This window comes from Hypomesus nipponensis, chromosome 2, assembly GCF_054491055.1.
Source record: "Hypomesus nipponensis isolate SF chromosome 2, ASM5449105v1, whole genome shotgun sequence".
Classification (NCBI taxonomy): Eukaryota; Metazoa; Chordata; class Actinopteri; order Osmeriformes; family Osmeridae; genus Hypomesus; species Hypomesus nipponensis.
In genome coordinates, this window is record NC_140362.1 from 18,789,231 (window position 1) to 18,809,695 (window position 20,465).

The following is a 20,465-nucleotide window of genomic DNA, read 5'->3' on the forward strand; positions in this document are numbered from 1 at the left end:
TTGTATGATTGGAATGAATAAACCACATCCACTTGTTTGTAGAGGGATCAACTTGAACGACCAGTTGAACCAGTCGGTAGATCCATGATCCTATTGATTACCTCTCCCTTTGTGCCGTACGTCACAAGGCATCACTAGTTGAGGGACGAATGAACTATTCAGCGGTGTAGCTAACTAGTCAAGGTAGTCGACAGCGTTAGCTGAACTACCGTTATGTTTACGATTATGATATATTCCAGACTACGGCCATGTGTTTTCCGTCAGTATTACGTGGGCAGTGGAGGGGCAACGAAAATAATGTCAGTCGTCAAAGAAACTGACTGTCGTCGATATCACCCATGCCTGGAAAAAAACAGCAGCAAGCAGCTCTACGCTGCAGATGGGACTGGGGGGAAATATGTACATACTTCGGCTGTAAATGAAGCTAAAAACTTAATGAAAAAGTTTGCAAACAAATCCAAGTGAGTGAGTCACTAAACTGGTTTAGTTATGTAGCCTACGTATTTGTTCTGTATAGACCGGCCAGTCAAGATATATGGCTAGCTAGCTGGCTAATGTTTAGTGTGATCTGCTAGCATTCTAATGTTATTCTTGGTTATCCTCAACAGAAAGAAAGGCTGGTACGAAACGCCACCTCGGGTGAGTTCTTTACACAAGGGTGTTGCAACATCCAAGAGCCCTGTTTTTTCCAGCTAATCTCTCACCTAAAGTACATTACTCTTCTAGACACAACTGTCACTTGTAATGTAAAATAACCTATCTCTCTAAGCAAAGTAAGGTAGGAACGTTGCATTTTGAATGAATGCTTTCTGTGTCCGTCTGAGACTAGGCTTTCTTTGTGTTGTAAGTCTGCACCTAGTCAGACAGACTTTCTGAAGATACCCAAAAAGCAGAGCCAGGAGGATACACAGCGAACCCGGATATTGAACTCGGTTCTGTATAAAGCCATCTCCGAACTGCTGACCTCCCCAGAACTCAACTCGAAGGTCATCAATTACGGCGTGGAAATCTCCAAAGTAGGATCGCTGTATACTTCCAATTTACCTTCTACACGCTGTTATACCCCCCAACCCCCATTAACTAATGTCCTTCACTCACTCGGGTCACATCCCCAACTGCAACCATACACGTTACTAAAATCACAGTTTATTTCTTGAAAACCTTTTGTGTGCTTGTACGGTCGTCAGTGTTACATATTCTAATCTAATTATTATGTTTTGTGTGTAAGGTGTCAATGTCTCCAGATTTTTCCAGTTGCCGAGTGTACTGGAAGATCAGTGGAGTATCAGAACAAGACGATGTTATTCAGATGGCTCTGGAAAGGAGCAGTCCAAGAATTAGGTCAGCTGCACCTCCCGACTCCAACCCCGTCAGCTGTACATACATACATACATACATACATACATACATACATACATACATACATACATACATACATACATACATACATCCATCCATCCATCCATCCATCCATCCATCCATCCATCCATCCATCCATCCATCCATCCATCCATCCATCCATCCATCCAGTATCAAAACTGAGTTGTGTGCAAAAATGCTGTGGTAAATTCTAACCCACCAGGATTTGCAGTTGTAGTGGCTAAATTTACATTTAGTCATTTAGCAGACGCTCTTATCCAGAGCGTCTTACAGTAAATACAGGGACATTCCCCCCGAACCAAGTAAGGTGAAGTACCTTGCCCAAGGACACAATATTATTTGGCACGGCCGGGAATCAAGCTGGTAACCTTCAGATTACTAGCCCGATTCCCTAACCGCTCAGCCACCTGACTCCCTTTAAATGTAATGTGTGTGTTTTTCAAGGTACTTGATTATGTCCCACCAGACCATGGGGGGTGTGCCTCCCCTGGTATTCATCAAAGATAAACAGTATGCAGCAATGGCAAAGGTATGTGGCGTTCACTAAGTTCACACACAGTCATGAGCATGTGAGTGCAGTTGAGAGGTTGGGTGATGATGGAGCCTGTCGCTTGTAGGTAGAGATGCTCCTAAAGGAAGCAGACTTTGGACCAAAGGACCTTGACGGTTACACTGATGAAGGGTAAGAATGTTTTATTTCTGACCCAGGCTGCTGTCATGGAAGTGATACCTATACTTCAGAGAAGGGCTGATGTGTAATAGTCATATTGTTCTGACTGATTTTTTTGCCCTGTCCTCCAGACTACGATTGCATATGGCAGAGACCCACTCCCCTGGGGTGGCTGTGAAGCCGGTTCTGTTCGGTGTCGATCACGAGGCCCTCGGCCGTCAGATCCAGGACTACAAGCTCCGTATCAAGGAAGCAGGGTTGGAATCTGAGGTATCGTCACCAGCTTTCACAGAGGCACAGCTTGCGGCTCTGGAGGAATACAGGAAGCAGAAAATTATCGCCAAGAAGAAGAAGTCCAAACGGCCCATGGATGATGACATCACACCGAGGGAGTTTCTGCTTGCACAAATGGGACAAGGTCAGCGAGCAGAACTTGAGGAAGACCGAGCCTTCAGCCAGGAAGAAGTTCAGCTCAAAGAACTGATGGCAGATGAGGACAAGAAGTCAAAATAAAATACTTTCCGTGTCGTGATAGTGAACTGGATATCTCGGGCAGTGTGAAATACATACTTCAGTGAGGGGATGCAAGGAATATATTAAAGAATTTGATCCTCTGCATTGATCACTGGGATATTGTGTTTAGTTTTGTATTTTATATAAATTCCAATAAACCTCATGTCAAAGTATGTCATGATATCACTTTTTATTGTTTCAGATTGTCACTCCATCTTGTTTAAATAGACAGTTCAGAAGGATGCAAATTAATTTGATTCTGTGTAGAAGACAAACTGCAATAGCTACTCAGTATCACAGGTGTGTCCCAGATTTACAATCCATTGGAGAGAGAATGGAAAATGTAAATCTGTTTCAGTCTTCTCAGGAGTAAAACACTTTGTATAAAATGCAAATATGACATTTGTATAAAATTATACGCTCAAAAATAACGAAATGATACATTTCAAGCCATCAAAAGGGCAGTAGATGGATCAGCTGTCAGTAAGACAACACGCTGTGATTCTGATCCTCCATGATTTTTGACATAACTAGTCTGTCTCCACAGTCTGTTCTTCTGTCTGCAGGGCCTCCTGGACGTACACAATGAACTGGTTGGCATTGTCTCCCTGTGTGTAGACCGTCACCGTCTCAATGCCCTCCAGGTTGTCTGAAGCCACCACTAGGTGGTGCTGTTCCCCCAGGCCCACCGCTCGCTGGAATGCCTCCTGGATCAATACGGCCTGGTCGCTATGGTCACCCACCGACGACTCTTCCGCGACCTGGAGCAAAGCAGTTAGGTGAGTCAGTGATGCGGCAGTCAGGTCGCTACACAAACATCCTAACTACACCCGTTTTTTTGTGCATCTGAGTTGATCACCCATCAAGTGCACAGTGGGTAAGACACTGATTTGTGACAGAGACAATTTATTTTTTGGGGTTAGATAGCGGTGAGATACTAGTAGGACATGACAGTTGTTTACCTGCTCCACCACAGTCACTGTGCCGGGTGCCATGGCAACCATTGAAGCCTCGTGACTCTCCGAGCCGAGCTCAATGATCTGCTGGAGGATGTTCATCGTTGAGGGCTCGAGTCCCTCGGCTGATGTTACAACTCCTACGCAAACACACACACACACACAAAAAGGCCGGGTCAAAATCCATTGATGTCGGAAGTCAGATCACAGATCATTTTTAAATCTAAAACTGACCATTCTCTGTGAAGCGCAGGTCCTGGAGGGCCGCTGCTGCCGTCTCTGTCCTCTCGGTGGTCTGCACCTCCTGGGTGGTCTCCACCCCCTGATCTTCCTGCACCTCATCAGCCTCAGTGACTTGAAGGTACTGAACGTTGGGCTCCTCCATATTTTCCACCACCTGACATAGCAGAGACCGAAAGGTTTAGGCGACATTGGAGCTTTCGGATGCACAAGTGGGCTATGATTGAGTGTATTCATTTGCAGTGGGCTGTGATTGGGTTTTGTTATATAGTACAGAGGAGGGGGTGGGTACTTCACCTCCCAGTGGGTGACTCCAGCTGCATCATTTTCCACCAGGCGGAGGCCATGCTTGTTCTTGAGATGACGATTCATCTCCCACCTGGTTCCATAGGCAAACTCGCACACTGGGCAGTTGACACCACCTGGAAAGGTGTATGTGTGTGTGGAGACACATAGACACAGGAGCAAGCATGTTTAGGAATACAACACTGGTATAACATGAATCAAAAGTCCATACAGACAGACACCCAGACCTTGCTGTTCCACAGCTTCTGGGATGGCTGTTCCTCCAGGTCCGGCATTGTGGTACTCCTCCTCGGGGTGCTTCCTGCTGTAGTGTCTCTTCAGGGGTCCCGCGATATTACAGGAGTAGTGGCAGTGAGCACATCGGAAAGGCTGGGAACAAATTTATCAAATCACAGGCATAAGATGGGGAGTCAGGTGGCTGAACGGTGAGGGGAATCTGGCTAGTCAATAATAATCAGAAGGTTGCTGGATCGATTCCCCGCCGTGGACATGAAGTTGTGTCCTTGGGCAAAGCACTTTACCCTACTTGCCTCGGGGGGAATGTCCCTGTACTTACTGTAAGTCGCTCTGGATAAGAGCGTCTGCTAAATGACTAAATGTAAATGTAAGATTCATCATTTTTTCAACTAGGTAGGGGCCTTGAGTTTCCCCTGTGAAGATGACAAACTGTTTTCAGACATCCACCTTAAACGAGGCGTGTTGCTCCATGTGCCTCAGCAGCCCTGGCTTGTACGCAGCCGTGTAGTCACACTCTGTACACTTGTACTGCTTTCCTGCGAGACAAAAACGTCCAGACAACTTAGTCAGTTACAAGGTAGAGAACATTAGCCTTGGTCAGAGCCCTTTGTTAGGCAGAAATTGTAGCACTGTTAATAATACTGTCAGTATTTGCAGTGGTAGAAGCAATGGCACTGCAATAGTGACTGGCGATGACAGGTGGCTCTGGACTCGCCTTCGTCCGAGTGCATCAGTCTGTGGCTGCGCAGCGTCACTTTGGACTTGAACTTCTTGCCGCACGTGTCACACAGGTGAATCTTCTCTGTGCTGTGTCTGTTCATGTGGGCCTTCAGGTTGCTCTTGCTGCGACTGGCGTAGTCGCACAGGGAACACTTGAAAGGCTTCACTCCTACCCAGACAACCAGTTTGAAACCGTAGTTAACACAAATAGAAGTTGTATGTATTATACAAAAAACGATTGTGTAGTTTTACATATTGAGACAGGAAGACTGTCTACTGAGTTATATACTTATCTTGAGGGGCTTTGTGATTTATTCAACACTGACCTTCGTGAGCCCAGATGTGCTGTTGCAGGTCGGTGCCGTTTCTAAGGAAGTAGGAGTCGCAGTAGGGGCACTTGGAAGGCCGCGTGCCGATCTTGCCCTTCACCTGCACACGCACACCTAGAACCGCCGTCAGCGCGCTCATTGGAGTCTCTGCAATGACACCAGGTGTCAGTCCACTAGCAGCCTTTGACTGCTTACATAGTTATATGGGAAATGAACCTGAAGAAGATGAACAGTTGAATGTCCCTGTACTTACTGTAAGTCGCTCTAGATAAGAGCGTCTGCTAAATGACTAAATGTAAATGTAGTTGAGTGCTGTCTCACCTGGATGGCTTGTTTTGATGTGATAACGAAGTCTGTCCTCTGTAAACCTTTGCTCGCACGCAGGGCATGGGAAGGTTTTCTTCTCCTAAAAAAAAATATCAAAAGAGGTTACATTAAACATGACTTTCTGTTCATTACACTGCTGACGTTCATTTTGAACATTGGCATCAGCTGTATATAGTCAATGTTTTTGTTTTTTTTTGGAATGGGTTCCAAACCTGGTCTGAGTGAGTTTTAATGTGCGCTTGTAGCTTGTACTTGTCAGGTGTGTTATAGGTGCAAGCCACGGCAGGGCAGCGCAGTAGCACATTACTGTGCCTTTGGACCATGTGGCGCTGCAGGGAGTTCTTGGTGATGGATGAGTAGTTACATTGGCTGCAGTAGTGCAGGTGTTCCTTGGTGTGCGTGCGCACATGCATGTTGAAATGCACCTGGTACCAGAACAGCTTTCCTGGGACACATGGGGGAGAAAAAAAGAACATATGAGGAGCAAGAAACGAGGGAGTGAAATAGTTTAGGGAACCTCTGGAGGGTTTCATCATGTTGCTATGGTTATATAACACATACTGAAAATCTTTCAATTCTTACCACAGTATTCACACTCTAGATCGCCATATAGTCTTCGTATCCTCTCAAACAGAGCCATGCACAGACGACGTTTCTGCATCTTGTCCACTATCTGCTGGAAAGCACTCAGTCCCTCGGCGGGTGTGTGTGCTGGCATCGCTACCTTCTCAGCAGGACATTTTCTTTGCATGCTCGGTGATCTATCAACTGTCTCTAGACCCTGTGTAGTCTCTGCAGTTTCAAAGTGATCGGGGCTGTCGGCAGCCTGGTCTGACATGGAAGTCTCTGCAGAAGGCCTGGCGCACTCTGGCTTTGCAAGTGCCACGCCCACCTCTTTCTCACTACACCTCACTTCCCCCTTCTCCTCAGTCAGCTCCTCTCTCCCCTCTTCCTCTTCCTCCCCCTTCCGGCAACTCCCTGCTCCCTTGTCTTTGGTCAGCTGCTCTCTCCCTTCCTCCTTCCTACATCTTTCCAACCCCTTCTCCTCAGTCTCCTCTTCTCCCCCCTCCTTATCCTCCCCTCCCTCTCCCCCCTTCTCCCTCTCCAGCCCATCCCCATCCCGCTCCCTCTCTCCACCCTCCCCTCCCTGTGCTGCCTCCTCGCCGGGCACGTTTAGTTGGGCCAACTCCTGCGCGATCCTCAGCTCGTCCTGCTTCAGCATCTCTCTCCTGAGGTCGTCTCCGGGCTCCAGCAAGCAGAAGCTGCTGCCGATGCACTCGGGAAAGGCCTCTGCCTCGTCCCAGTCGGGGTGAGCCTCCTGCAGGTGGGCTTTCAGGCGCATGGAGCTGATGAACTTCTTCTGGCAAGAAGAGCACACGTAGATAAACGGGTGTTTCCGCACGTGGGCCTGCAAGACGGGCAGCTTGGTGCAGCCGTGGTCGCACAGCTCACAGCTAAACGGGCGCTGGGTGCCGTGGACTAACATGTGGCGGTCGCGTTCCAGCTGGTTCTTGAACTTGCGCTGGCATGTGCTGCAATGGTAGAGCAGCTGCCTCTTGCCCTCGCGGGTCTGCAGCCTCAGCTGATCGTAGGCCTCCTTCACCTTGGCGTCTTCCATGTTGTGTTTTTGGCGGACATGCTTCAGCAGGTTCTTGATGTCCGAGTACTTTTTCTTGCAGAAAGGACAGTGCTGCTTGATCCTCTGGTGGACGCGCTCTACGTGCACTCTGAGTTGGCCCCTGCTCAGGCAGCTGAAGGAACAGTGGCCACAGCTAAACTTCTCGCCCGTGTGTTTACGCATGTGGACGCACAAGTTGGCTTTGATGGCACTGGCGTAGTCACAGTGGGGGCACTGAAACGGCTTTTCCTTGGTGTGAATACGTAGGTGGGCCTGTAGAGAGTGGCGAAACTTGAAGACCTTGTTGCAGTACTCACATGTGAAGATCTTCAGCTGGGTCTGCACTGACCTAGAGGAACAAGACGGGAGTGGTTAAAGACACGGTTTGTAATGGACATGTTTCACTTGACCAGTTAAAGAGAAACTGGAGGGTTCATGATCCATGGCCTCTTTCATCTCACAAGAGTTAACTTGACACCTGCATCTCAAGTCGACATCTGATGCGACTACCTGCAAGGCTTCAGTGGCTCCTGATAGGTGTCTTGTTGAATGGCGTATTCCTGGAAACCCCTCCTGGGCCCCTCTGCCTGGGGTGCAGCCTCCGTTGGGGTGGATGCCTGGAGGGCAGAGGCCTGAGAGCCAGTAGCCTGGGGTCCAGCAGCCATGGTCTGAGAGGCATCGTCCGCTAAAGGACCAGCTTCGGCTTCAATTGGAACTATCTTTGTAGCACCTTCAAAAAACAACGTCATTTTCTTCATTAAAGCAAACATTCACGGTCTATCAGCACTCTGAAAAATGTATAATAGGGAGTTATCTGAGCCATGACCTCGGAACAAATGAGCATCTAACGTGTCTCACCAGGGAGTGCCTCGTGGGCGGTGAGAACAACATTGATTATGGGGTTTTTACATGGGGTTCCCACACGTTCCGGCTGCTTCATGGAAGAACACTTGTCAGAGCACAGAGTCCGGGCTCTCTTGGAGCTTCTCGCTCTTGCCTCATCCTTCTCCTCAGCACTCGGCCCACCTTCACTATCCCGCTCTGACAACAGAGATGGTACAACACCACAGCATCAGCATTATTAAGCAGTGATCCACGATGCTTCTCTTATGTCACATTTACATTGTCATTTAGCAGACGCTTTTATCCTGAGCGATTTACAGTGAGTACAGGGACATTCTCCCCGAGGCAAGTAGGGTGAAGTGTCTTGCCCAAGGACACAACGTCATTTTGCACGGCCAGGAATCAAACTGGCAACCTTCTGATTAATAGCCCGCTCCCCAACCGCTCGGCCATCTGACCCCCCATTTTTTTACTCACCACAATGCTCCTCCTCATCCTCATCCTCCTCCTCCTCCTCATCTTTCAGAGCCATCAGGCAGATGTGCTTCAGGATCTGCCGTCTGTTGCTAAACTTGCGGTTGCATCTTTTGCAGTCCAGGGACTTGTCATTTTCCTCTACAGCTTCGCTCTGCTCCTGGGCAGGGGGGGCAGCGTTGAGGTCTACCACAAGCTTATCAGAACAGCTCTTCTTGGTAGAGCCTTTAGGCCTCCCTCGTTTTCGTTTCACATGGCTGTCTGTGGGGACAGAAGAGGGACATGGGATTATTATGTCCCCATGGGGAAGATTTACAGTATTGGTTTTATATGATGTTATCATTTAAATTAAGTGCCTGTGGTGAAGCCTGTGCTGTACGGTTTGTCAATTTATCTTATTTTTTCACATCAATATTTTTGGGTTGTGTATATGTGGTGGTTGTAGTCATGTAGATGTGTTTGACTGCATGTCAGACAGTCTGCAATGTCTAACCTGTGGCTTCCTGGGGAGGGCCTGATAGAGGTAGAAGAGATACTATGATTTCGTCCGGAGGCAGCTCTGCAGCCTGGTGCTGCTGGGTGCAGTGGAGCAGAAGCTGGTCCCGCTGTTTCGAGAACTGGTTGCATAGTTTACACATGTAGATTGCAACATCACCTGTTGACAAGATTAGGCAAGGCGGGGGGACTTCATATGACAGTCATAATCCTATTCTGGAGGAATTTACTGGCTCAGGAAATGTATATGCCAAGGATAATATTCCATAAAACAACTCCCTTCCTTTCACCTTATGGTAAGTCACTGCATCGTTAAATGCTATGCTGTGAATAGTTTTTCAACACTTCGGTTGAACCATTGTTAAAACATTGCCCCGAGGAAAGCTGCATTTTACTGTTCGCTATCATCAATAATCAAAGCTTGCCTGTGTGTTGTTAGTAATGAAATAAGACAACAGTAGTTTCGAGACACTTTAGTATTGAGACGAACGCAAACTGATCAAAGTTACGAGAGTGCCCGCAGAAAAATACATACAACCTATATGCGAATTTTAAATACAAATGTTTAAATGCAATACAAAAGAGTTCTAAAATCTTGGAATGCTTGCTAGTTTTACCTTGTACGCGCTTCTGTCATACTGAAATTCGGCCTGTCAGAGAAAACAAACATTTGAGTTCAAAAACATGTTTTTTACCTGCTTTAGACGTGCTCATATTTCCCACAATCGAGACTATATATTTTTTCATTCATTGGCAAAAATGCGTTACTGATACGTTTTTTAAATAAGCAGTTTTAAATCTCTTTAGTTAAATAAAGGTAAGGTTCTGGCGAATCTGCGATGCCTAGTATGGCGGATGAAGTCTCGAGGTGATCGGCAGGGCAGCTTTCTGGGCGACGGGTATCCGCATGAGCGCCACTTGTGGCTAGGAGGTCAAGAGACAACAAATTCAGCAATTTGTCAACTTTCATGATTATGTCTGTTTTAGAGACACATGTACATCTCTAAAACGCTGTTCGCCATGTCTGTAAAACTGTCATTTTTGTCAAGTATGTAAGCACACTCTTTATCCAAAGTTTCTACATAACTCCCAACAAGCCAAACAGACACAGAAGAAATTAACTCATATTTTAGTTTATTTATAAAATCATTGAGATGACAAAGTCCAAGTGTATCTAATAACAAAATAAATGGAACTGACTTTAACAGAGGCAGTCTACGATAGAGAAGGGTGAGTGGCTAGTTAGGGCCTGAGTCACATGGTGTACCTGAGTAGAAGCTTCACTGCTTAATAATTACTTATTGGTCCTTAACAATTCCTTGTCCCCAGGAGTGTAGCAGGCGGTCACCAGTCCAGCCAGGGTAAACCGCCTCTCCCCAGCCGCACACAGGCCAGAGCTGAGTGTAGGATGTTTACAAAGGCTGGGCAGGATGTTTTCAGGGTCCAGATGGAATATTTACAGAGAGGCCCATAGAGGACGTCTTAAAAGGCCAGACAGAATGTGTGCAGCGATCAGACAGAAAGTCGCAACAGAATGTTTGAAATGTACTAAAAAGCAACCAACCTGAATCCTACGCCTCTTAAACAGGTGGAGTATAAACAAGTCATACTACTGACACACCAGTGGGAGTCTGGGGAGGCCAGGAGGAGAAAACATCCTACTGGAAGTTGGTACATAAACACAGCTTCCAGTCGGGGATGTTTACAACAACTGACAACCAACCTTCACTGAGTGCAAAACAGAGTGAGCTGCTCCATGTTTATTCACACTTGCCAGTCCAATAAAGGACATGGAATTTTACAAGGTCGACTTTGACCTTGGCTGCCCTCTTCTGGTTGACAGGAATTATGTACTGTGGAATATCACGATAATAAACGTCATATTAGTTCGTGATCTTAGCCAGATAGTCCCTTGTCTTAGACAGCTTCAGTTATTTCACACCTGGCCAAGTCATTTTTTATTATTTTAACAAAAAATGTCCATCGTTTGAAAGATCTGCCTGAACTGCTTTTTCTTTCCTTTTTTCACCCGATACATCAATACCATATACAAATTGTTTAAATATAGTTATCGGAAAGGCAAAGAGAAATCACCCATCATTTGGACCTGCACTAGATTTCACCGTGGCTAAAACAATCATAAAATGTTATTTAATGGCTGGCTAATTCATTATATTGAATTGGAGAACCCATCAATTCAGTAAGTACGCAAGCTTGTTTCCACTAGTAACCGGCTGGGAGACCTAAGTCATGTCAAAATTAACTTGTACTTGTAGACAGGAAAGCTAACGTTTGCTAGCTAACTAAATGCAAACATTAGCTAGCTAGCTAGCTAACGTTAACAAGTTAACTAGTAAGCTACTAGCCAAGTAGAGAAAAAGTAACTACTCAGACAATGTGAGCGTAACTAAACTGTCGGAAGCTAGGTCGTTCCTTCACTTGTTCCGACGTTGTTAATTTGAAGATTAGTCCGACAAAAAGTCTACCGAATAGCATAGCATGTAGTGCTACAGCATTGAAAGCTAGTAGCAAGAGAAGTCAACGCTAATCCACAAGCTTTGCTCTGGAGTGCAAACGATACGGGAGAGCTTGTGTCCTTTTCTCGACCGTGCATAGCACAGAAGCCAGGGAAACGGAATTACACAAAACAAAAAAAAATGCGTTAAAGTGACTAAAACTACATCATCATCCGGCTTGAATTGCACACTGAGAAGTTTTCTTCCGCCATTCTGTTTCCTTCCTTCTGACTGGCGCTTGTCTTTAGAATGACCTTTAGTTACCGACACTAATATTGACGTAATTGTCATGGTAACAGAACTCCGTGTGTTCTAAAACCAAATTATGCCGCACTGTCCTACAACTAGCCATCATGACATGCGTCTAATTCTCAGTCCCATCGTTACCAAAACTGTATTCACTAGCAAAATGTGGTAACACCGGTGCGTAAAACCAGTGGGTCTGTTTATCTTCATTTTGAAGAACAAGAACTGGCGTAGTCCTATACAGGATTATTTAATTTTATCACAGATTTTTTTTTAATACGTATGATTTAAACTAATGATATGATGACTATGACTGACTATAAAGATACTTATTTTCCAATCAACACAGCACATGCACTACACACACAGCGAGACACAAAAATACATGATAGTGGAAATGTTTGATTCCAAACGCAAAATAAACCATAAAAAAGACTTACAAAGCAATTGCGAAGACGTAATGGCTCAGAAAATATCTTCAATTAAATATGATATTTTACATGACCATGATTGATAATATTCTTCAAAATAGTATGTATTTTTTTTTATTAATTTCTTAAAGGAATTAGTCAATAGACCTCCATTTTCGAATTGACATTTTAATTAAACACTTTCTTTTTACAGAATAGTTCATACAGATTATAGCTCATTGCAATCTATCATGTTGAGATTAATAATTAAAATTAGAATTTTTCAAAAGTTAAGCACAAATAAAATATAATAGCATTCTTGCTCTTCAACTGTTTTTTTTCTTTTAAGCCTGAGCATGAAACTGGATCACAGTGATTCATTAACCCACCAAAGTGAGAATTCACTTCAGACCAGGCATTGTTAGAATACTGAACACATCCTTCTTGGCTGACAAAATCAGTGCCTTGCCATGATATGATTGGGCAATGTGAGTGTCTGTCTGGATGGTGCCTGATGCCCCGACTGGTAAAGGGTTAAGGAGGTATTAGCCGGCCAGCTCCGTGCCGCCCTCCCCCTCGCCATCACCATGGGAACGTAGCTCCTCCAGTGTGCGGGCGAAGCGGCTCCAATCATCAGCATGGGGCACCGCCAGCTGTGAGACATGTTATAGACAAGTTAGCACTATGTCAGGAGGTCAGTAACAGGATCTCTGTTTTGGTTCTCAGGTGGATGCCCACCAACTCCATTACTGATGTTCAACACCTCACCTCTCCAACATCGTAAATCCCAACGCCGCCCTCAGAGTCGCCCACGGCAACCTCTTTGCCTCCTGAAGACCACCTGACCTGGTTTAAAGCGCACGGCCCCTCCATTGTCACGCTGGCGCTCGGAACCTAAAAACACATCTCATCATGAGTCATTGCTAGCCTACATACCGTATGGTAGTTACACACATAAACATCACCATCCCCCCCCAAAAAAACAAAGGCATGTGGCTTTCCATCCACAGCCATCAGGTCAGGTTCAACTGGGACCAGATGGTTGAGCGGTTAGGGAATCGGGCCATTAATCAGAAGGTTGCCGGTTCAATTTCTGGCCGTGAAAAATTACGTTGTATCCTTGGGCAAGGCACTTCACAATACTTGCCTCCGAGGAATGTCCCTGTACTTACTGTAAGTCGCTCTGGATGAGCGTGTCCGCTAAATGACTAAATGTAAATGTTAGGATGTAGTGTTAGCGATGTGAGCCACAGAAAGAGCTGTGACTCACCTCGGTGTCGTTGTTGAGGTTCCACAGGTCCAGGCGACCCCTCCCATCTACAGACGCAAACACTGCTGGATGGACCGGAGACCACATGACATCATACACGTAATCTGCGTTGTCCTCAAACGAGTACAGCGGCTTGTTGTGCTAGACAGAAAAAACGACAGAAATAAGCAGGCAGGCATTAGTCAGAGGAACACAAGAAAAGAGACAGTCGATAATTCAGGGTAAAGACTTCCGAGGACAGCAAGTTGACGAAGTAGAAGCATAACACCGTAGCATCAGTTGGTTTAGTTGTTACCTTTGTGCTCCACAGTTTTACCGTCCAATCAAACGAGGAGGTAATGAAGAGGTGGGAGAAGTCAACTCCGCCCACAGCATTGTGGCAGCTGATGCCTGTAACTGGACCCTGATGCCCCTCGAACATCTCTGCTATGCCTGCTTTACTGGAGGAGAAATGCACACACAAACAATCTCAGCCATTCCAGTCTTCCCACGGAAGATGTGATTTATATTACTACTCTGAGGGCCTCATTTACTAACAAGATTGTGCCCATTTTGAGGCGTAAAATAGCGGATAAAGACATAAAACCGTATTTACAAAGGCAGTGAACTTGAGTGAAAACACAGATTACCCCTGCTGGGAGGGGGTATAAGGGAAAGTAGGCGTGTGCTGCAAAGAGATGGGAGGAGAGGTGTATTTCTTCCTTGTAACATGTTAATGTTAGCTGTAACTTTGTGAACCAATATTTCTATCTCCGGTTTGCAGAACCTTCTTTTTCTTTTCCTCAAATCACCCATGGTGGCAGTACCATGCAGGCGATTTCTCCTATCTTTTAACGGCGCGCCAATTAACACTAATGGGCGGAGTAAGGCGCTGATTGCCCGACGAGGATCTGGTTTGATAAACACCACGCAAAATGCGGAAATACACCATGCACTATTTCTGGTTGGGCAAAGGCGCAGATTAAGCTGCGGTCGCGATGTTAGTAAATGAGGCCCTGAGTGTATTGGACTAGACCGGCGTGTCCATCTGGTTTGACTGACCTGCCGTGACGGGACGCGGAATAGACCAGCCCCTCCTCACTTCCCACCACAAAATTGTTCACGTCTCCAGTTGGAAAGGCCATCCCTGTGACGGCCACAGACCGAGACTTGTTGTACATCAGCTCTATACTCTCCTGTTCAATAGAGGACACAGTTAGCATCAGCAGTCCAATTAGATGTGTCATAGGACAGAGACCGACACAAGACTGACCTGAGGTTGAGAGAGCATGTCCAGACTCCAGGAACACATCTTTCCGTCCGTTGACACGGTGATCAGGTTGTTGGCGTTCTGAGTTCCCACCACGTTGACACAGTACACAGGGTGCTATGGAAAGCATAAGGCATCAGAGCTATGCCATTGTTCTTGACTTTTGTTTATGTCATTCGGGATTGTATGTTTCTGCCAGCGTAGTATCCTATTCGGTATCGGTCATAGATTAAATTTAGTCATTTAGCAGACGCTCTTATCCAGAGCGACTTACAGTAAGTACAGGGTACATTTCCCCTGAGGCAAGTAGGGTGAAGTGCCTTGCCCAAGGACACAACGTCATTTGGCACGGCGGCAAATCGATCCGGCAACCTTCTGATTACTAGGCCGACTCCCTCACCGCTCAGCCATCTGACTCCCTTCATTCAGATTAATCAATTTACTACACCCATAATTTCATGGAAGAGAGAATGAGGTGCTTACTGTGTGAGCTGCTGAGGACAATGGGCTCCTCTGGACAGGAGTGCGTCTATGGCTGCGGTTGTCCCACAACACAATCTGACCTGAGTATGTCCCTCCCACAATCAGGTTGGGATGGAACTGGGCAAAACCCACCGACATCACTGAAGACTTCACGGTGTCATTGTTCATGAAACAATATGTGAATGAAAACAAGTGGTGTGTTAGCTCACACAACAAGAAGAAGGCACATAGAAAGTGCGGGTGGAGAATTGGACGGAGAGAAGGACACAATTTCCTACCTGACAGTGGAATATGAATTCTGGAGTCATCTTTTTAAACTTCATGTTCCAAACCAGCGCCACGCCATCAGGCTCCTGGGGAGCATCCTCATTGCTGTTGTAGGAGGCCACCAGCAGTTCAGGGTGCTGTACACACACACACACACACACACAGGTAACTGAGCAGTGGACTTGAGGAAGTTAATAACTATGAGAGAATGGTTACAATGAGACAGATTGTATGGTACCTGTGGAGACCAGTCGAGGCAGGTGACCACTCTATGTTTTGACCAGTGTTCATCGTAGAATTGTCGATTGAAAGACAGATTCAACCCACCCTGCATATCTCTAAAATTTGAGGGGAAAAAAATCAGCCATGTTCTTCAGTCAAGTCATAATCATGTTGTTTGTTTGGAAGCATAATCTCACCCATCCTTGTCTTGTAGGTCTCTGCCGCTATAATCAAACAGGATGTCTGCCTCCTCAGCCAGTGCCCTTTCCACCACACGAACGGACCAATCAAAGAATACCCGGAAGTCCTCAGAGTGAAGCATTTGTTGGGTCTCCTCTTCTGTCAGCTCTCTTGGTGCATCTGAAACACAAAACAAACACGTTTTTTGTAGAACTCTTTCTGAAAAGAAGTCTAGATTTTTAACCTAGCGAAGGCTTTACTATTTTAGGTTTAGGATGTTGTTTGACAGACTGGAGAATGGTTGGGAATGTGGGTCCTTCTCACCTTCCTTCTTCTCCACTGACTCCTCCTTCTCCTCTGGTTGGCTCATTCGAGGTTCTGGAACCTCCTCCTCTTCTTCTTCTTCGTCTTCCTCTGAAAGCAGAAACAACAGACAAATCCTGAGTATCATCAGTGTCTAGATTCTGTATACATCTGTATTGAGCATATTATTATTTTTACCGTCTTTGGGATTGGGGGCTATGGGTGTTTGGGTCTCTTTAGTGTAGCTCACCACCTCTTTGGGGAGGAAGTCGACCTGGATAATCTTTGATGGCCCAAGTCTACACATCCTGCGCCTTATGAGAAGAAGAGAAAAAACAGAATAATAGAAAGCTTTGGAATCGGCCCTGTAAGTGTAGAGATGGCAAAAGTACATACTCATGTTTAAAAAGACTTGTGAAAGTTGAAGCACTGACTATACTTTTTCACTCAAGCAACTACTACCATTTAGTAGTAGCCATTTCACTAGCCATTACTACTACCTGTTTTAGTTTCATGCTAATGCCACCAAATACAGATACAAACTAAAGTAACGAGAGCCTGGTTGGAAAACGTGAGAAGTATAAAGTACAGATATTTGTGTAAAAAAAGTTAAGGAGTGAAAATAAAAAGGTGTCAGAAAAATAAATCGTGAAGTAACCAGATATGTTCTTAAGTACAGTGATGAAGTATTTGTACTTTGTTACTTCCCTTCTCTGTGTAAGTCCCTGCTGACACAGGGACATTGAAAGGAGAGAGACTTACCCCAGGTCCGAGTCTGATAGAAGCTGCAGTGTAGAGGGATCAGAGTCCCACTGCAAAGCCCTAAACATAGCAGCAGGGAGCACCAAAAACACATCTCATTAAACCACACTCAGGTTACCAAAGATTCACAATGTCATGCTAGATATTAGGGACACAAACACAAACAAAAAAAACTCACTCCACATCACTGGCTTCAGCCTGATACAACTATGCATGTCACGTAACGAGACCCAACATGGATTACAGTGATGTGACTCCAGGCCACTACAGTAAGCATCACATAACTATTGGTCTTGATGATATGATGCATTCTCCAAAGCAGTACTACACAGACTGGTCCTTACCGATATCTGGCGTCCCATTTACAGATGTAAAAAACAAAAGAGGATAGCCATAAGACATTTGTTGCTATCAGGAGGGAAGGATGAGGTTGAAAGAAGTGAGACAGAGTTGAGGATATAGAAGAGGATTAGGAAAAGGTGGGCATGAGGAGAGGACGTGAGGAGAAATGAGGATGAGTGAGAGAGGATGAGAGTTGAAGTTCCTTACCGGCCCCCTGTCCCTCCATCCACAGACTCCAGGCTGCCCGCCTCACTACAGGTGCTGACTGATAGCGAAGAGGGAGACAGAGGGGTTGGGACTAAATAATGAAAATAACAGGTATCCCAGGTGAGTGGCTGCAGGGGCTGCACTGGTGGCCAGCATTATCATAACCACACCCAGTCACAGCCAATCCCACAGGAATCAAATCAACAGGATGGTTAAAAGCAAAGACAAAATAAATTCAAGAGAAAAAGGGAGAGATTTGTCATGCGTCTTACCTATGGTTGCCCACTTCAAACAATATATATATATATATCAGATTTCTATGTGAATTTGAATGAAACCACTTGCTTCTGTTTCTTAATTTTACATCCACTTCTTAGGTGTGTGTTATGGAATGTCCCTACATGGGACACATACATCTAGATGCTTAGATTTAATGTAATTTCATTGTATTGTGATCAAGGACGTCTAACATCCGTGACTCCCCACCAAACTCGGAACAAAAAATAACCTTACACAAGAGATTGCGCTCACTAAAATGTTAACCATGTACTTATCTATGGTCTGTACCTAGGGGAGGTTCAGGAGAAATGCCAATACTCTGCAGAAGTGCCTCTGTCTCTCTGCGTTTGCGATCCAAGTCAGAATCCTCAGAGACAGCCTCTTGCTGCTGTTGTGTATCAGACTGAGCACAGGGGGAAAGGGGTAGAGGGGAAGGTAAGAGGAGAGAGATGGGAGCAAAGCAAACAGTAAGCAAAATGTCACTGGGGGAAACAACTATAACCAAGGCAAATCAAAAGTGGATCTTACGTCTTTCTTTTTCTTTTCCTCTTCCTTTCTCTTCTTTTCTTCCCTTATTTGAGCTAAGCGTTGTTTCTTACGCTCCAGTTCAGCCTTAAGGTCGCTTTTGTCTGACATCTTTGCCTAATGGTTGGAAACAAAACCAGCGTTCTGCTCTTTTACATTTGAATTATTGTTTATGTTCCTACGAATGAGTTTGACCCTGACTTGATCCATCTCTACTGAAACCCATTAATTGGCATACAAAACGGGGAAAAAACAACAGCTATCATACTCAGCTACTTCTCTAGCACCAAATTGTTAATTGAAAGATTAAAATGTAATTGAAAGCGAGAACAGTTAGACACGAGAGCCTTTTATGTCTACGAGAAATAATGTGGCTTGAGGTTCCATGGTTGTCGAGTATTGGCATCTGAGCTGAAGAAGCCTGCAAGCACTGGGTCTTTAGAGAAACTTAACTGTAAACACAATATTAAAAAACTGAACGCCTATAATGTCATTACAAAAATAATGGACACTAGGCAAATGTATAAACATAAATGCGTTTATATTCATCATTTGTTGGCAAACAAATAATTAAATGGGTGGGACTGTGGATGTGCAAAACAAAACATAAAATTAAAATAAATACATAAAATGACCAAACAAAATCGAGGGAAAATGCTTTATTACTCAAAACAATTCGGACAATGGAGAAATATGGAACCGTGCGGATGATTTTGCAAGCTCGTTAATAAGATTAGATCAATTTAACATACACACAAAGATAAATAAAATAGCAATATTGAAAATGAGATGTCAGGGGCAAGCAATTTACTGTTTGGCCTACTGATGTCAAATCAATAAGCTTTTTTTACAAATCGCCGCTCACAAATAAGTGAATGAGAATGATGATGCTACACAATGCATTGCTAGCTATAGTCACAATCATGCACTGCAAATAGATGCGCCATACCGTGCCTTGATTTGCGTCTGTAACCGTTTCTTTGCTGCTCCTGCAACAATTTAACGTTATAGCAAGAAATCTAACTGCGGTGCACACATAAATAGGTCATTTATAATGTTCAATCGATCCAAGGACAGAGACAATATTAACGAAAATATACAATGAGGTCTTTCTCCAGTTAGCTTAGGTGAAGCCTAGCCAAAGCCACCCTCAATATAGAACCGTATTTCCGGTTAATTTCATCTAAACGTCAAAATAAAGGATGTGAGACAAAATGTACTTATTATTTGACTGTCAAAAGTAAACTTATGTAAAGTAATAATATTTTATATATAAAGTATTATTTATAATACGTGTAGTGTATGGGGGCTAACGTTTTTTTCTTCTCTGTCTCTAAAATATTATTTATTATTATTATTTATTTAGGATGCAACTAATTTGTAAAAAAAAAAAAAACATAAAAGAAAGTTATAAAAACCGTAACCGTCTTCTTTTGATTTGGAGCACACTGGAACAAGGCATTCTAATCACATGATGCACCTTCAAGGGTGGCCAGCCATTGGGCAAGCAGAACATGGGTGGTACACATCAGGAGGAAACCATAAGGCCTTTGTTTAATTCTTCAGTGAACATTCCACAAGTTCAGGTTCCAGGGAAACACTAACGGATGGGCCATTCTTCCTGTACCAGCATTTTGAGTACATGGATATGATTACAACCTAGGGCAGATTAACTTCATTATATTTCCTCAAAACCTGTTGTATTGACCCAACTGTCTACAAACTTTTTCCTTGAGTCCATGACATTTAGTCAGATGGTACATTTTGTTTTATGGTTTTCTTTACAACAAGTGTGTCTAAATGTACCTTTTAGCTCAACATTTCCCATTCGTGTAATTTTAAACATGCTCAGGTAGTTAATTTGCAGCTTTTTTCTAGCTCAGACAGAAAGATAGGACACACACACTAACACACTATAATATGTCTGGACATGTTTTTGAGGGCTATCAAGATACATGTTACTACTCTCAGTTTAATACAGAAGTTACCACCATTATCGCAGAGGCGACTTTCTTCACGTCGATCGATCAATAACACGGTACATTTTTTCATGATCTTGTTCCGTTAATATAATTCAATAGGCATTTCACTAAATG

At 44.6% G+C, this 20,465-nt stretch overlaps 3 protein-coding genes and 1 long non-coding RNA gene across 4 annotated transcripts; 2 read left to right on the top strand and 2 right to left on the bottom strand.

The window, feature by feature from the left end:
* Window positions 1–88: 88 nt before the first annotated feature.
* Window positions 89–2,736, top strand: rbfa (ribosome binding factor A). The gene is made up of 7 exons (XM_084710173.1): window positions 89–461; window positions 609–639; window positions 849–1,016; window positions 1,229–1,341; window positions 1,825–1,909; window positions 1,998–2,062; window positions 2,182–2,736. Exons 1-7 carry the CDS (start codon window positions 214–216, stop codon window positions 2,561–2,563), a joined length of 1,092 nt encoding a protein of 363 aa, XP_084566299.1. The 5' UTR covers window positions 89–213; the 3' UTR covers window positions 2,564–2,736.
* On the bottom strand, window positions 2,737–9,975 carry zfat (zinc finger and AT hook domain containing). Its single transcript, XM_084669156.1, has 17 exons — window positions 9,804–9,975; window positions 9,107–9,268; window positions 8,617–8,874; window positions 8,155–8,337; window positions 7,807–8,026; window positions 6,816–7,645; window positions 6,261–6,734; window positions 5,891–6,123; window positions 5,673–5,757; window positions 5,349–5,498; window positions 5,018–5,191; window positions 4,750–4,838; window positions 4,293–4,434; window positions 4,057–4,181; window positions 3,754–3,916; window positions 3,526–3,659; window positions 2,737–3,324 (listed from the first exon to the last, which is right to left on the bottom strand). Exons 1-17 carry the CDS (start codon window positions 9,853–9,855, stop codon window positions 3,094–3,096), a joined length of 3,705 nt encoding a protein of 1,234 aa, XP_084525282.1. The 5' UTR covers window positions 9,856–9,975; the 3' UTR covers window positions 2,737–3,093.
* A 1,196-nt stretch (window positions 9,976–11,171) lies between these two features.
* LOC146301344 (uncharacterized) lies at window positions 11,172–18,151 on the top strand. The gene is made up of 3 exons (XR_014768919.1): window positions 11,172–11,308; window positions 13,007–15,714; window positions 15,986–18,151. It is a non-coding gene; the product is annotated as an uncharacterized LOC146301344 (long non-coding RNA).
* On the bottom strand, window positions 12,454–20,341 carry dync1i1b (dynein cytoplasmic 1 intermediate chain 1b). The gene is made up of 17 exons (XM_084710163.1): window positions 19,319–20,341; window positions 18,373–18,486; window positions 18,133–18,247; window positions 17,566–17,623; window positions 17,017–17,076; window positions 16,453–16,568; window positions 16,276–16,365; window positions 15,969–16,131; window positions 15,788–15,887; window positions 15,561–15,686; window positions 15,283–15,429; window positions 14,803–14,916; window positions 14,592–14,725; window positions 13,846–13,990; window positions 13,551–13,691; window positions 13,049–13,174; window positions 12,454–12,933 (listed from the first exon to the last, which is right to left on the bottom strand). The coding sequence occupies exons 2-17, from the start codon at window positions 18,478–18,480 to the stop codon at window positions 12,826–12,828; spliced, it is 1,851 nt and encodes a 616-aa protein (XP_084566289.1). The 5' UTR covers window positions 18,481–18,486; window positions 19,319–20,341; the 3' UTR covers window positions 12,454–12,825.
* Window positions 20,342–20,465: the final 124 nt, after the last annotated feature.

Excerpts from the sequence above, each read along its gene's own strand:
- rbfa (XM_084710173.1), top strand. The coding sequence starts at position 214 with ATGTTTACGATTATGATATATTCCAGACTACGGCCATGTGTTTTCCGT. Across the intron at positions 1,017-1,228 it reads ACGGCGTGGAAATCTCCAAA|GTGTCAATGTCTCCAGATTT; the intron begins GTAGGATCGCTG and ends TTTGTGTGTAAG. Across the intron at positions 1,342-1,824 it reads AGGAGCAGTCCAAGAATTAG|GTACTTGATTATGTCCCACC; the intron begins GTCAGCTGCACC and ends GTGTTTTTCAAG.
- zfat (XM_084669156.1), bottom strand. The coding sequence starts at position 9,855 with ATGAAAAAATATATAGTCTCGATTGTGGGAAATATGAGCACGTCTAAA. Across the intron at positions 7,646-7,806 it reads GAGCCACTGAAGCCTTGCAG|GTCAGTGCAGACCCAGCTGA; the intron begins GTAGTCGCATCA and ends TTGTTCCTCTAG. Across the intron at positions 4,839-5,017 it reads ACTGATGCACTCGGACGAAG|GAAAGCAGTACAAGTGTACA; the intron begins GCGAGTCCAGAG and ends TTTGTCTCGCAG.
- dync1i1b (XM_084710163.1), bottom strand. The coding sequence starts at position 18,480 with ATGTCAGACAAAAGCGACCTTAAGGCTGAACTGGAGCGTAAGAAACAA. Across the intron at positions 17,624-18,132 it reads TTCTCCTGAACCTCCCCTAG|TCAGCACCTGTAGTGAGGCG; the intron begins GTACAGACCATA and ends CTTCGCTATCAG. Across the intron at positions 13,175-13,550 it reads ACCTCAACAACGACACCGAG|GTTCCGAGCGCCAGCGTGAC; the intron begins GTGAGTCACAGC and ends ATGTGTTTTTAG.